Consider the following 14,559-nt stretch of genomic DNA (forward strand, 5'->3'; position numbering starts at 1 on the left):
ATTCGAATGTGATTAGAAAATTATTTATTTATTTATTTATAAATGTGATGACGGAAATGTTGAGTTGAGCCTCATCAATTAGGAGAAACGAACCAACCAACCAACCAACGACTTGGAACACGAGGGAAGATAGAAGAGGACGTGATTTTACACGGATACGTCGATTATGACCTGAGAAAACTAAAAGAAATCGGATTGGTGGATAGATATGGTCCCACGTTATTATGACAACCTTAGATTAAACAAGTAATGATTTGAGAGTAGAGAATCCTATGAGCTATGAAAAGAGTGAGCAATTATTTTTCAATTAATAAGGCAGTGTGTTCATGGGCCAGCTGCCGTGAGGCTCGCCTCGGTATTATTTTCAGTGCTTAGACTCGGAAGTGGTGTAGTGTATATCAGTCTAGGCCCATGGATGACCCCTAGTCTCTCGTAGGCCTTATTTGTAAATATCTTATTTGCTGTAAATCTATTATTGCAATGATTCGGTTCGGTCTGATTGGATTCACGGATCGAAAATATTGATCCATTATTTTAAGGGTAGATTTGGAAGGTGAGATGAGAATTTTGTATTTCGTTTTGAAGTTTAAAATATTAAATTTTAATATTATTATTGTTTTGGGATTTAAAAAATATGTATTGGGATTTAAAAAAGTTAAATTATTTATTATATTTTGTATGGGGATTTGAAAAATATATAATGATGAGATGAGATGAGATGAAAATTTTGTGTTTTGTTTGAGGTCCCAAACCTGCCCTAAGATAAAAGGTTGGAAAAACCCAAATTTAATGCCAGCCAATCAAAATTTGCCACGTAAGAGGTGCAGCAAATCCCCATTTACACCCACATGCACTAGATTTTCTACTTTTTTTTTTTTAATTTCTTCCCCCTCTTTTCTCTCTCTCTCCCTTCCCATGTCGCCCGGAATCCCACTCTCTCTCTTAAATACGCTTTCCTGACTCTCATTTATCTTTATATTTATTCTTGAAAATAAAAAATCATTTAAGAATAGTAGAAGTATTATTTTTTATATAATGAGATGAGACTGTAGTATATAATATCATTTTTTTAAATTTATTATAATTATAATGAATTTTACAAAAATGGGGTGTTCAACGTATAAGCAGTAAAACTCATTCAACCCAGGAAGAAGTAAGAGACTAAGACAGGTTTGGTAACAAAAATAAAATATAAAATTTTCATCTCATATCATCTTATCATTATACTTTTTTTAAATCTATATACAAAATATAATAAACAATTCAATTTTTTTAAATCTTAATATATTTTTTTCAAATTCTAAAATAATAATAATATTAAAACATAATATTTTAAACTTCAAAACAAAATATAAAATTTTTATATCACCCTCCAAACCTGCCCTCAGAGGTTTGAGAAAAGGTGCTGACGAGCTTTTGAAGAATTCAAAGGGAAGGAGACAACCCCATCATATGTATTATCTAAGAGCCTTTTCAATGGCTTATATATAATATAAAAAATATAAATTATTTAAAAAATTATTCATAAAATAAATTTCATCCAATTATGTACAAAAATATTTAAAATACAAATTGTTACAGTAATCCGCTATATGTAGTAGGTACTGTTCATCATTCAAACAATTTTATTATTATTTATACTTCATTTACTCCTTCATTTTTTTTTATTTTTACATTTCAATACAAACTCTTTTTATTGTTTATCATTTAAAATGCTTATATTTTATTTTTTTCGAAAAAAATATCTTGGAAATATATTTATCCAATTTTTCATATTTTGATTTTTTTTTTATTTTTTATTCAACTTATATATTTTTATTTTGTTTGTATAGGATTGAATTATATTATATTGTATATAATAACATATTGCAAATAAAAAAATATATAAGTCAATGTATAATATATTGTAAAAATTAATATGTAAAATAAAAAAATAATAATTTATGATGTGTTTTAAAAGATAAAATAAATGAATGATTGTAAATGTTGTGACGACTGTAGTCGCAAACGACCGCAGCAGCTTGAGCCATACACATAGAAAGAGGGATGTAAACCTGCCTTCTTGCTCGTTTCGTGTAAGATGTCAAGTTACATCCGTTGAATTTAATTGATTTGAATTTTTTATAAAAAAAAAATTTAGATATAAATTTTATACATTTTACATCACTTAAAAATATATAATTTTATTATTATTTTATCATCCTATTTCATGAAATATAAAATATGACAATAAAAAAGTAAAATTGTATATTTTTTAAGTAGTATGCAAAGTATAGGAGTTGTGTGTAGCATGATTTGTTTTTATAAATAGTAATGCGTTAAAATGGTATGATGAGTTACGTGAAACTACTTAAAATAATAAATGTATTTAAATATTAAGATGAGTTTAAATATATTTATGATAAATTGAAAAAATTGTGAGTTCTACATGTAAAAATATTTTAAATTGAGATGAATTTAATAATTTAAGAGCTAGATATTAAAAAATGTCCTAAATCTAAAGTGATCTCAGCTGAATTGAGTTTGGACAAGTAACCAAACGCACCATTTACTCATCATTAAATAGATGAGGTCTACTCTTTGTTTGGATGCTGGCGTAGTAAATTCATTCCATTATTCACGAGGGAGCATAGTTGATTTCCTCCGATTATTTGACTAAAGTCTAATTGTTTGGGGGTGTGATGAGAATTTTATATTTTATTTTGAAGTTTAAAATATTATATTTTAATATTATTATTGTTTTGAGATTTGAAAAATGTGTATTGAGATTTGAAAAAATTGAATTGTTTATTATATTTTGTATGAGAATTTGAAAAATGTATAACGATGAAATGAGATGAGATGAGAATTTTGTGTTTTGTTTTTGTTACAAAACCTGCCCTTTAAGTCTCTTTTAGATACTGAAAATATTTCATCTCATTATTATAATTATTTTAAATTCTCACACAAAATATAATAAATAATTTAATTTTTTAAAATTTTAAAATAATAATAATATTAATAAATAATATTTTAATAATATTTTATTTAATTTTTAACTTTCATGTAAAACCATTTCATCTCATTTCACTATCCAAACATGACCTTAGATTAGTTGAGAGGATCTAATTATTTGACTAAGATCTCGTAATGAGATGAAATTAAATGATCTGAAAATAGTAATAAAATAATATATGAATAGTAATAAAATTATCTGAGTTAATATATTTTATGAGATTTTGGAAAATGAGAGATAAAAATAAAAATATTATAAAGTTAAAATACTATTATAATATAATTTTTATTTTATAATTTGAAAAAGTTGATTTTTTTTTTATATTTTATTTTGAAGTTTTGGAAAGTTGTAATAATTAAATGAAAAATAATACCGTGTTTGTGATGTTTAAATATTGAGATTAGTAAGATGAGATGGGACTACCCACGCCTAATAATAGGACCACCCAAGGTGGATTAGACAATTTTTTTAAATTTCTACACAAAATATAATAAACAATTTAAATTTTAAAACAATAATAATATTAAAAAATAATATTTTAACAATATTTATTCATATTTTATCTTAACTCATTTCATCTCACTATCAAAACAACACTTATGATATTTAGTTTTCGGGAAAAACAAAAAAATATAAATTGAGGCGCGTAAACTAATTTTTAGGATTTACTTATTTATAAATAAAATTGTATAAAAATTAATTTTACCTTTCTATTTTTTAATTGTCGTTTGGATTTAAATATGAGTTGAGATGGGTTGTAAATGGTAGTGAGATGAGTTGTGAATAGTAATGAGATTTGTGAGTTAAAGTTGTTGAATAGTAGTGAATAATAATGAGATGAGTTGAGATTAATTGAGATGGACTGTGAATACAAACGAGATTGGGTGACTCTCAAATGTGCATCCCAAATGTGCCTCCTTAGAGCACTAATGGGTTCAACAAAGTTAAAATTTGACTAAAGTTTAACTAAAATACACAAAAATGAATTGTAATGGACTTAACAAAACTACAATAATTTTAACTTTCAATATCTTCACTGGCCAAATTTATTGAGCCTCATCTGTTGGCCAAAATAATATTTTGGCATAAATAATTCTCATCTTGCATGCTATTACTTGTCATATGAAGCTCTGGTTGGTTTGTGCCCGTGGGTTGGTGTTTTCTCAGTATCTTATATTCTCTGTTCAATTTCTTATCACTTTTCTTATGAAGCTCTGGTTAGAGTTGGTTGATTTTTTTCATGAGCATTTTGTCCTAAAATTTTTAATATAACCATAAACTTTAATACAACCATATGTCAGTTGAAAAAATATGACCATTAAAAAAAAAATAGTTAGAAAATTTTATCTGTTGAAATAACATGAACGTTAGAAAATTAATGTGTAATTTTTTAATAACGAATAAATATTCAAATTACAATTAGAAATCAAATAAATGAAAAAGTTTAAAATAAATATTTTAATATAATAGTAATAGATTTGTTGAGTCTATTATTTGATGTTGTTGAAAAGTGACTAACTAAATTTGTAAAAGTAAATTTCCTAATCAAATTTTGGCCAAAGTTTATCGAGGCTCCTACTAGTGCTATATTTTAGTTTTTTAATTTTTTTTAATGGTTAAGAAATTGACTATTTATGAATAATTATTTTTTCTTTAATGGTTAAAGATGTTTAAAAAATATTTGAAAAAAAATGAAAAAAAAAAACAATTGCATTATGGGCATATTTGGAGTGCACATATATTTTTTAATATAATCTGGACACTCAAAGTTGAGTTCTTAATTCTGCCCTCTAGACCTCTATGTGCCTTTCGTGCAATCATGCCACCTTCACCAAAGGGCATATGTATGGATGGTTTTCAAATTTTGTTTTACTTGTCAATTTGTATATATTATTTTCATTATTATGGATACATTAGAACCTAAAAGATCTCTCGTATGTATTGCTTCGAACATAAGGTTAATGAGGACTTGTCAAGATATTTTATATTAATCTCTGCATTCTCGTCTAGTATTCCATTTATGCTCACCCAATCTTGCTTATTAATAAGAATAATAATATATATAAATTTCAAATATATAAATTTCGTACAAATCTTCAATAAATCTCATGGACTCCCAAACATTTAAAAATCTTAAAAAATAAGAGAAAATCAGAAAAATATACTCGTACCCTTAAACTATTAAGATTTTACAATTTGTACTATAAATTATAAAAAATGGACACATTGACCTTGTTTGGTTTACCTAAAATTTCAAATAAAATTATCAACTTCGATCTAAACATAATTTCATTCTAATATATATATATATATATATATATATATGAGAAGTGTTATAGTCACAAATAGATTTCATAAAGATAAATTTATAAACTGATATAATTTTATATGATATGTTAGATCTAATTTACAGTAAAAGTAATTTTATAATTTAATATACCACATCAAGTCATATATGTCTGTGAGTTTACTTTTGTGTAATCTTTTTATGAGTAAAATTCTTTTCAAAAAATATCTATAAACTTTTCATCCAATTTTATGCCTATATCATAGAAAAAATTAAAAAAATACAAAACCAAAATCATTTTTACAAAAATATCTAAATAATTATATTTAAATAACCTTTCCAATCTACCATTGACTTCACGTACTTGTGTGTGGTGTATAAGTAAATTTTTTCTTCAACATATAGCATTTAAAAAACCATGTCTTTCAAGTTTTACCTTCACAAAATCCAATAAGAAACGTATCTCAAATTTGTTCGAAAAATTATCAAACATTCTCAATATTCCACTAACCAAAGTTACCAAACACATGCATAATATCTCAAACTAAGAAAAAAAAAACTTATATTTTACAATATATATTAAGATCTACCATCCAAATTGTGCCACGCTACATATTTTTTTATCCATCTCGAAATTGAATGACGATGTTAAAATGAGTTTTTATTTATTTATTTATAGTTTCATAATGATGTATTGCTTTAAATATTGATAATTTAGAATGAAAAATAATAAAATGACAGATACAAAATTGGAGTAGCAGACTCCAATCAAGTTAACGCACAATAGCCTTAAAAAAAAAAAACAAAAAACAAAAAACAAAAAAGTTAAAGCACAATAAAAAAATAATATTTATAGTAATAAAATACGTAAATGCTACACATTTGTTTTTAAAAAATAATAAATATAGAATTCAAAAAGTATTAAGTAAACTTCAATCCTTTAAAAACATATATATATATATATGAATAAATATAAATAGAAATTATTATCGAGAGTATCTATTTTATATACATAATGTAGCATCATTTAGACTACATATCTCTCTAAGTGGGTATTAAAAATAATCAACTAGAAGCAATCACACAATAAATATAAAATATATATTATTATAATAACTTATCTCTAATATTACTTTTATATATATATATACACACACTACTTACAAAACCTAAACCGATAATTATGTCTATCGTTACTCAAACCACCGCCAAGTGTAGCCCCATACAAAAAACAAGTGCCCCCCTCTGACCTGGCAATCGTTTTCCCGCGTCGTGATATATATATATATATATATATATATATTTATATATTCCTTCCTCTTCCCCAACTTCATTGCTCTGTGTGTTACCTCCCATTCCTTGCTTGCGTGACGCACCAAAGACCCATTCAAACCCAGAACTTATATTTCCTTCTCTCTCTCATGTTTCAAATTATCACTCTCTGTTCATCTTCTCACATGCCAATCCCTTCACCATGTCCTTCCTCTCCCTCATTTTCTTCTTCAGCCTCCTCTCCCTCTCTCTTTCCCAACCCCCACCTCTCAAAGGTAATCTAGCACTGCTCTCTCTCTCTCTCTCTATATATATATATATGTATATGTATATATACATGCGTCTCATGTGTGTTTTCTCTCAGGTCTTTTGATTGACTGTGGCGCAACTACGGGGTCTATAATCGACGGCCGCGCATGGGTTCCCGACGCTGCCTTCATTTGCACTGGGACTCCCAAGAACCTGACCACCCCTGTTCTCAATCCCATCCTTTCCACCCTTCGATCATTCCCTTCCACGAACAACCTGCGCAAGAAGTTCTGCTACGTCGTCCCTGTGTATCGCAACGCCAAGTACCTGATTCGGACCACCTACTTCTACGGAGGGATCAACGACCGAGATTCGCCGCCCGTTTTCGACCAGATAGTCGACGGGACTTTCTGGAGCGTGGTCAACACCACGGAGGATTACGCTAACGGAATGTCGTCGTATTTTGAAGGGGTTTTCGTTGCTCACGGTAAGACGATGAGTCTATGTATCGCGGCGAATACGTATACGGATTCGGACCCCTTTATAACGGCGTTGGAGTTTCTGATAGTCGGGGATTCGCTCTACAATTCTACGGATTTTGGCAAATATGGTCTGAGATTGGTTGGCAGGCACGCTTTTGGGCTCTCGGGACCGATCATTCGGTATATATTATCACAAAGCTTTTCCTTGATTGTTACCAACTCTCCTGGTGAATCTGATTCATGTTTATTGTTACACAAACATATGAAATTTTAATTGATTTAGGCTCTGTTTCGTTTGAAAAGTGATTCAATCTCATTTTTATCATTACAATTTTTTGAATTTTTCATATAAAATATAATAAATAATTTAATATTTTTAAATATCAAAATATTAATAATAGTAAAAATAATATTATAATAATATTTTATTATCTAAAATTATTTTATCTCATCTCAATTTATTATTCATCTAATCTTGTATCAACTCACTGTCCAAACCGCATCTTAGTATTCACACTATTTTCTAGGTTGTGTAATAGCTGTTTGTGTAACGTATAAATTTTCGGATTTACACGAAAAAAAAAGTTTTATCTGCAAGCCATATTCGCAATTTTTCGTTTTAAGTTCTATCATTATTATTTACTTTTAACAAGATTTATCCACTTTCAATACATGCTTTTTTTTTTTTTGAGGAAATTATTCAACCCGCCAAGAACTAGCAATTCATGAAACAATTATTGTCTTAAATGGATTTGATGTGCTTGTGTTTGTGTGTCATAGGTTTCGGAAATGTTGAAGGTGCTTTTGAATTGATTTGCAACATAGGCTGCTTTCTGGTCTTCAATAAAATGGGAATTACTATCTATATTAATAATGTTGAAATGTGTTTTTTTTTTTTTTTTTTTTTGCGTATTCACTTGCTTACTCTGTTTTTTGGGTACCGCCAGATATCCTGATGATCATTTCAATCGGTTTTGGGAGCCATTCGAGGGAACATATTCTGCACCAACAGAAAACCGAAATGTATCTGTTTCTGCTTTCTGGAATCTTCCCCCTTTAAAGATATTTGAGAGAGCTCTGACCACGACCAAAGTACAACCCATAGAGTTGAGTTGGCCTCCAATGTCTCTTCCGAACTCAACATACTACATTGCTCTATACTTTGCAGATGACCGGAATTGGAGCTCAAGGGTGTTTGATGTAAAGATAAATAACGTCCCATATTACCTCAATCTGAACGTCACTCCAGCTGGTGCTTGTGTCTTCGCAGCCCGGTGGCCTCTAGCTGGTGCTGTAAAAATAACTTTGACCCCTGCTATTGGCTCAAATACTGGTCCTTTGATAAATGCCGGAGAGGTTTTTGAGGTGCTGGTTCTTGAAGGACGAACTACGACCCGAGATGGTATGTTATCATCCTTCCCTTGTGATGCAGCTCGATAGTTTCCTCATGTTCTCTTCATTATTTACTTGGCCTAAAATGTTGGCTATGGCTCATTTTAGAAATCCCCCACCAAGTTAATGGTCGACAATTTTTTAGTAATGGTCGAGCAAATTAATCTGAGCTAAATAACAGCTTCTTTCAGAAAAGTGAAGTGTGTTTAATTGGATAAAAGTGCCAGGTTGATTCATACACTCTCACCACCCAACCTCTTAAAAACATTGCCCATTACACTTCATATCCATCATTATCAATTACCCGATCTTTTTACTTGAGGGGAAATGCATATCTTGTCACAGTTATCGCTTTGGAAAAAGTAAAAGACAGTCTCAAGAATCCTCCACTTGATTGGAATGGTGATCCTTGTTTGCCCCGCCAGTTCCCATGGACCGGCATTTTGTGCTCTGAAGGCCCCCAGATTCGCGTGATTGCCTTGTGAGTGACACTTGAATTGCCATGGCGCTATAATTTGTGTGCTTAATTTTTATTGCATAACAAGAAGCTGACTATCTCCCATTATGTCCAGAAATCTGACAAACATGGGTCTCTCAGGATCGCTGTCACCTACAATTTCCAAGATGACAGCATTGACTGACATGTAGGTTTTCACTGATTAATTCATTGGCTAATGAAATTGAAACGTAAGGATCGCATGATTGACAGTTTAATTATATTGACAGCTGGCTGGGCTATAACAGTTTGACTGGATCTATTCCTGATCTCAGTTCAATGAAGATGCTAAAGATATTGTAAGTCGGTTTTTTGGCTATTATCATTTTTGTCGAGCGAATGAAAGATTGCACGATTTCGTATAAAGTTGGTTTCACCTGAGCCTCATCAATGATGTATCATTTGCTTCAATGACATGAAACCTGTACTCTCTATTTTGCATACGCTGCAATAAAGTCATTCATCTTCCTCGGGTTGTTACTTCCATTATATAAGCATTTCATTGTGTGGATTGTATTATCTGAAAGTTTAGAGCTTGAGACCTTTACAAGTTATTATTTTGTGGACTATAATGTTTGACTTCTCCAATTTCAATACCATTTTCCTTGAAGGCGTTTGGAAAACAATCAGCTCAGTGGAGAAATTCCCCCATCACTGGGGGCCATCGACGGCTTGTGTGAACTGTAAGTTTTATTCTACTATATGCTTGTTAATTTTTATATTAGAAATTATTTTATCATTTGAGAATTTCTCATATGTTACTGATGTAATTCTATCCAAATCTTGTGGTTAACAGTATCTTTATAACTGTTCTGCTCTTAATTATCACGAGAAATCATGACTGCCATTAGCTTTGTAGGAGGACTAACTTTGATCAGATCGAGTCATGGCTTCTAGTCTGAGGTTTTTAGATACAAATTATGGAATTAAGAATCTTCTATAGTGACCAATTCTTTATATCACACACGCGCACGTGCTCGTGTTGATCTATCAATCTAAATAAACCAAATGAAGCCTTTTGACACCAACTAGTTAGGATCAGGTACGTGAATCCTTTTCTACCATTCAGCTCTATACGTCCTCTGTTAACCCAACTAACCATGATCAATATACAAAAAATCTAGTATACTATGGCCTTAAAATGAACCTCAATGAGCCTCTGTCTCAACTAATTGGATCAGCCCCATAAATCCTTCTTTTTCCTAATCAATTGGAGCCGGCTTGGCCATATTAAAGTTTATACAAGTTTTTTGCATCTCTACTGATTTTTTTTTCTTTGTACTCCTACCTACATCATTCCTGTAATCTCTTCTATTTTTCTTGGTTTCTTAATGTTCTTGCAACTCCTTTCTTTCTTATACTGCTCCTAAACACTCAACCAAACTCTTCACATTATTGGGTGCAGTTTCGTTGAAAACTTGCCAACATATTTCAGGAGATGATTTCTACTTCCAGTATTAGCGATTTTGCACCTCCAGCTTTCAAAACCCCACTCATAAGATACATTCAGCACAATAACTTTCCGAGAGAGGGAGTGAGAGAAGGGAGGGATGGGCCCAAGCGCTTGAGGGCTTTGAAGGCACACAGTCTTAGTTATCCTTTGAGGTCCAAAACCCAAAGAGGCTCAAGTCCATATAGATCTCCCTTTTACAAGCAATAGGATCTCATCCTTTCTATTTCCTTTTTGTGTCCACCTCTACGATACTTCTAACAGCAACAGATATGAGATTCAGATAAATATTTTTCAGAACCTCAAGTGACTTTGAGGAATGGTGTAGACGATATGCTTAGAAGCGTTGTACTTTTGTAGTTGAAGCTCACTGTAACTTGGGGTGCGTCTCTTCGGTAGCTTCTAATAGGACACACACACACAATGATAATGAGAGCACCCATATATTGAGCACGGGAATGGCCAAGAAATTGCTGGCTCACAAATTAACGTTGTTCAAAGCAATGGGTTGTTTAGACTTTCAACTTAACTAAAGATTCTCCTGTCAGCCAATAATCTCACACACACACACACACACACACACACGCCGATAATGAGAGCACCCATATTATAATAGTATACAAAATGTGGTGCTTATATGTATTACGTGCCTGACTTAGTTCTATCTTTCAGTTTCTTACAGAACAATAATCTGACTGGTCTAGTTCCAAAAAACCTTGAAGAAAAACCTGGACTAAACCTTAAGTAAGTGTGAACATCCTCTAGTCTTTTATTATCCATACTCATCCACCACTGCTTATATTGATTGTTTCAATTTCATTCTCAGGACTTCTCCTGGAAATAATTTTGTATCTCCCCCACCTCCTTGAGCAATTACATCTATGGATCTAATGGTAAAGGTGACTTGGCCAATTTCTCCATAAACTTGATTCTAACCAATTCGCATGTATTCCATGAAAGTACCGTTACCTCATTTTGTTCTAAGAATCTTGCTGGGAGCTGTTTGTGCAAGATTTCCAACCGAGTAATTGAAGTTCTCCTTGATTAGACTCTGTACTTGGGTCACAGAAGGTTTCTTGAAGCAATTTGGAACATCCAAAACTCTATACCCGAAATGGTTGTTCATATTCACTTAGTCCAATTCGTTTTTTAGTCAATGTATTGGATCATGTTTTCAAAATTTATGTGAGTATGCATACATTCAATTTTATTCTTCGTGTATACTTGTGTTTTGCCCATCTGTATACTACAAATTCTTTTTTCTTTTACGAGGATGAATATTATCTGTTCATAATTTGTACTTGTAAAAAACACTCAATTCATATTTTTGTAATATGACATGGTTTGATCTCTTCATTATGCCTTCCTTCTAAGAATAGCCGACCATTTCATAATTTCCTCTGTTGCCACTTAGTTCTTACCCTTGTTATGACATTGATATCTTATAACTTTGCTGGACGTCTCTAAAGGGACATTGGCATTGATGTCTCTCAAACCCTTTCAGATCCCAGCACCGTTGTGTACTTCCTAACTCGTCGGAGTCAGCCAGCTTTACATAATTCTTTTATATTGCAACCGGTATTTGAGAGACGTAGGTCTTGTTTGTTTTCAGAAAACATCTTATCTCATTTAATAATTATAACTTTTCTAACTTCTAATATAAAATAAAAAATAATTCAACTTTTTTAAATCTCAAAATAAAAATAATATTAAAAAATATATTCTAACAATATTTTATTTAATTTTTTAATTTTAATCTCAACTTATTTTATTTTATCTTTAAAAACAAACGGGCCGTTAGATAGTTTTAGATGCCTCAGCCCTCAGAGGTGCTCGGAACCGTATACTCAGACCAGATGTACGGTAGCACGGGTCTTTAATAAATGTTAATCCGAGGATATGGCCTTTCGACCCTTCTGTGCTACAAAAATTGAAATCACTACGTTTTTCTGGTATACAGCCATTTGAGAGTTGAGACCCACTTTTTTGCTGCATCTGGCATGACTTCTCACTTCATACTTCCCTCCTAATCTATGAGAGACAGATAAATGTGCTTCTACGGTGATAGAGTAGAAGCAATGCAACTAAAATGAATGTTAATATCATCCAACAAAATTGAAATGTCAGCATTTACATTGTCAGTCATCAGATCCACACTGAGCCACCATCATTAACATTAATCTAAACACGAAAGCAGAAGCATATATAATGAAATAAAAGAAATTAGACTTGATGAACATATATGACAACTCTGCAGATATCAGACGGAATTTTGATTACCACTTTCTCATCCTCCCCTCTCTGATCTTTCCTTCTTTGAGTGGAAACAAAGGTGGCAAGACATGACTACTCTTCACCTGTGTGCAAATTGGCACATTGATCATAGGCCTTATTTTAATACTAGCTGATCTCGTCGTCTTCTCCAATCCTTTCTTTGTCTTCTTCACAGGCTTGTCTCTGTTCTTCGAGCTTTCCTTCCGCACATCTGATGCAGCTACATCCGCAAGGCCACTAGAAGAAGACGAAGATGATGAGGAAGAAGAAGATGGTGATAAAGAAGAAGCGCGCTGCTTCCTCAACCTTAATAGCTCTTTCCATAATACGGTGCACTTGGGTGGCCTTGGAGATGGGTCATCATCAACAAACCAACCCACCCTACTCCTCTCCTCCTCCTCCTTGTCCACCTCTTCTTCCTCAGTGTCTTTCCCTTTGAGACTGATCTTGTTGAGCTTCTCTGCATACTTCATTTGCCAAAAGGGAAGGACCTTCCCATCAAAGAAAAGCTCATCCGCAGTTAACATTGTTTGGCTACTTACATTGCTTGACAGGAACTCAAATTCAACGTTTCTTGCTTTATCTATCTCTATCTCCATTTCTCCATCTTTCTCCCCCTGGGGGTTTGGGCTAATGGAGATGAAGTTCTTCTCATCCAGGAATTCAGCAGAGAAAGAAATCCTGGGACTTGAAAATGGTTCAGTGGATTTAGAGGCAGTTCGAACGGTTTCCTGGGAGACCAAGACCATTTTGGTTGTGTTTGGGTTCAGGGAAAAAGTGGGGGGAATAAAGGTGGTGTAGCTGGCTAGTCAGGTGTGTTTGATCAGATTCATGAGATTGTGATTTATAAAGGAAAAAGGAGATGCTGTGATGTTTCTTATATTTTTAATCTCTTTGGTTTGTCATTGTAGTAAAATGGTGGACGGTGAGATTATAAAATATCATGTGGTCTGGTGAAGGCGAAACAAGTGAACCAAGGTTGTGTTTAGAATATAGGAACAGCACATGGACACCTTGAGAGCTAAAGACAAAAAATAATAAAATAATAATAATTAAAAAAAATCGTACCGTAATTTTGCATGCAAGTTTAAAAGGTATTTTACAACTATTTTCTTGCTTTCCTAAATTCCAAAAAAAGAAAAAGAAAAGGGAATTAAGGAAAGATTTTCAATTGAAGGCAGAGGATGGAGAGCATAATTCAACTCAAAAAAAGGAAAAAGAAAAGGTGGTAGGTAATATGGTGGTGCAAAATCTGGTTGAACGGTTCAAAACGTGTGAAAAGTAAATGACACACCTCAGACTGATAGTGATTAATGGGGAAAAAAAAGTAAACAGCATGAATGCCATATGCAGATGAATGAATCAGTGACCAATCAATTTGGGTTGGCCTACTACCTTGTTTGGTCCGTCACTTTAAATTTTAGATTAATTGTCAAGGTTTTCCCTCTTATTTTAAACTTCTCGAAATTTTCAAATTCTCACAAAAATAAAATACAATTCAACTTTTTCAAATTTCAAAATAAAAATAACATTAAAAAAATATATTATAATAATATTTTATTCAACTTTCAACTTTTATCTCAATTTATATCATCTCATCAACGAAAACAAACGAGACCTTATCATTTATATTTGAGAGAACCCCCACCTTTTTTTTTTTTT

General features: G+C 31.8%; 2 protein-coding genes across 2 annotated transcripts; one reads left to right on the forward strand and one right to left on the reverse strand.

Moving 5' to 3' along the window:
• Positions 1 to 6,597: 6,597 nt before the first annotated feature.
• LOC109005864 (probable LRR receptor-like serine/threonine-protein kinase At1g67720) lies at positions 6,598 to 11,979 on the forward strand. Its single transcript, XM_018984937.2, has 9 exons — positions 6,598 to 6,829; positions 6,919 to 7,465; positions 8,233 to 8,687; positions 9,023 to 9,158; positions 9,250 to 9,321; positions 9,404 to 9,472; positions 9,785 to 9,856; positions 11,296 to 11,367; positions 11,450 to 11,979. The coding sequence occupies exons 1-9, from the start codon at positions 6,757 to 6,759 to the stop codon at positions 11,490 to 11,492; spliced, it is 1,539 nt and encodes a 512-aa protein (XP_018840482.1). The 5' UTR covers positions 6,598 to 6,756; the 3' UTR covers positions 11,493 to 11,979.
• A 740-nt stretch (positions 11,980 to 12,719) lies between these two features.
• Positions 12,720 to 13,715, reverse strand: LOC109005798. Its single transcript, XM_018984841.2, has one exon. The coding sequence runs from the start codon at positions 13,644 to 13,646 to the stop codon at positions 12,900 to 12,902; it is 747 nt and encodes a 248-aa protein (XP_018840386.1). The 5' UTR covers positions 13,647 to 13,715; the 3' UTR covers positions 12,720 to 12,899.
• Between the last annotated feature and the right edge of the window lie 844 nt (positions 13,716 to 14,559).

This window comes from Juglans regia, chromosome 12 (assembly GCF_001411555.2).
Source record: "Juglans regia cultivar Chandler chromosome 12, Walnut 2.0, whole genome shotgun sequence".
NCBI classification, from domain to species: Eukaryota; Viridiplantae; Streptophyta; class Magnoliopsida; order Fagales; family Juglandaceae; genus Juglans; species Juglans regia.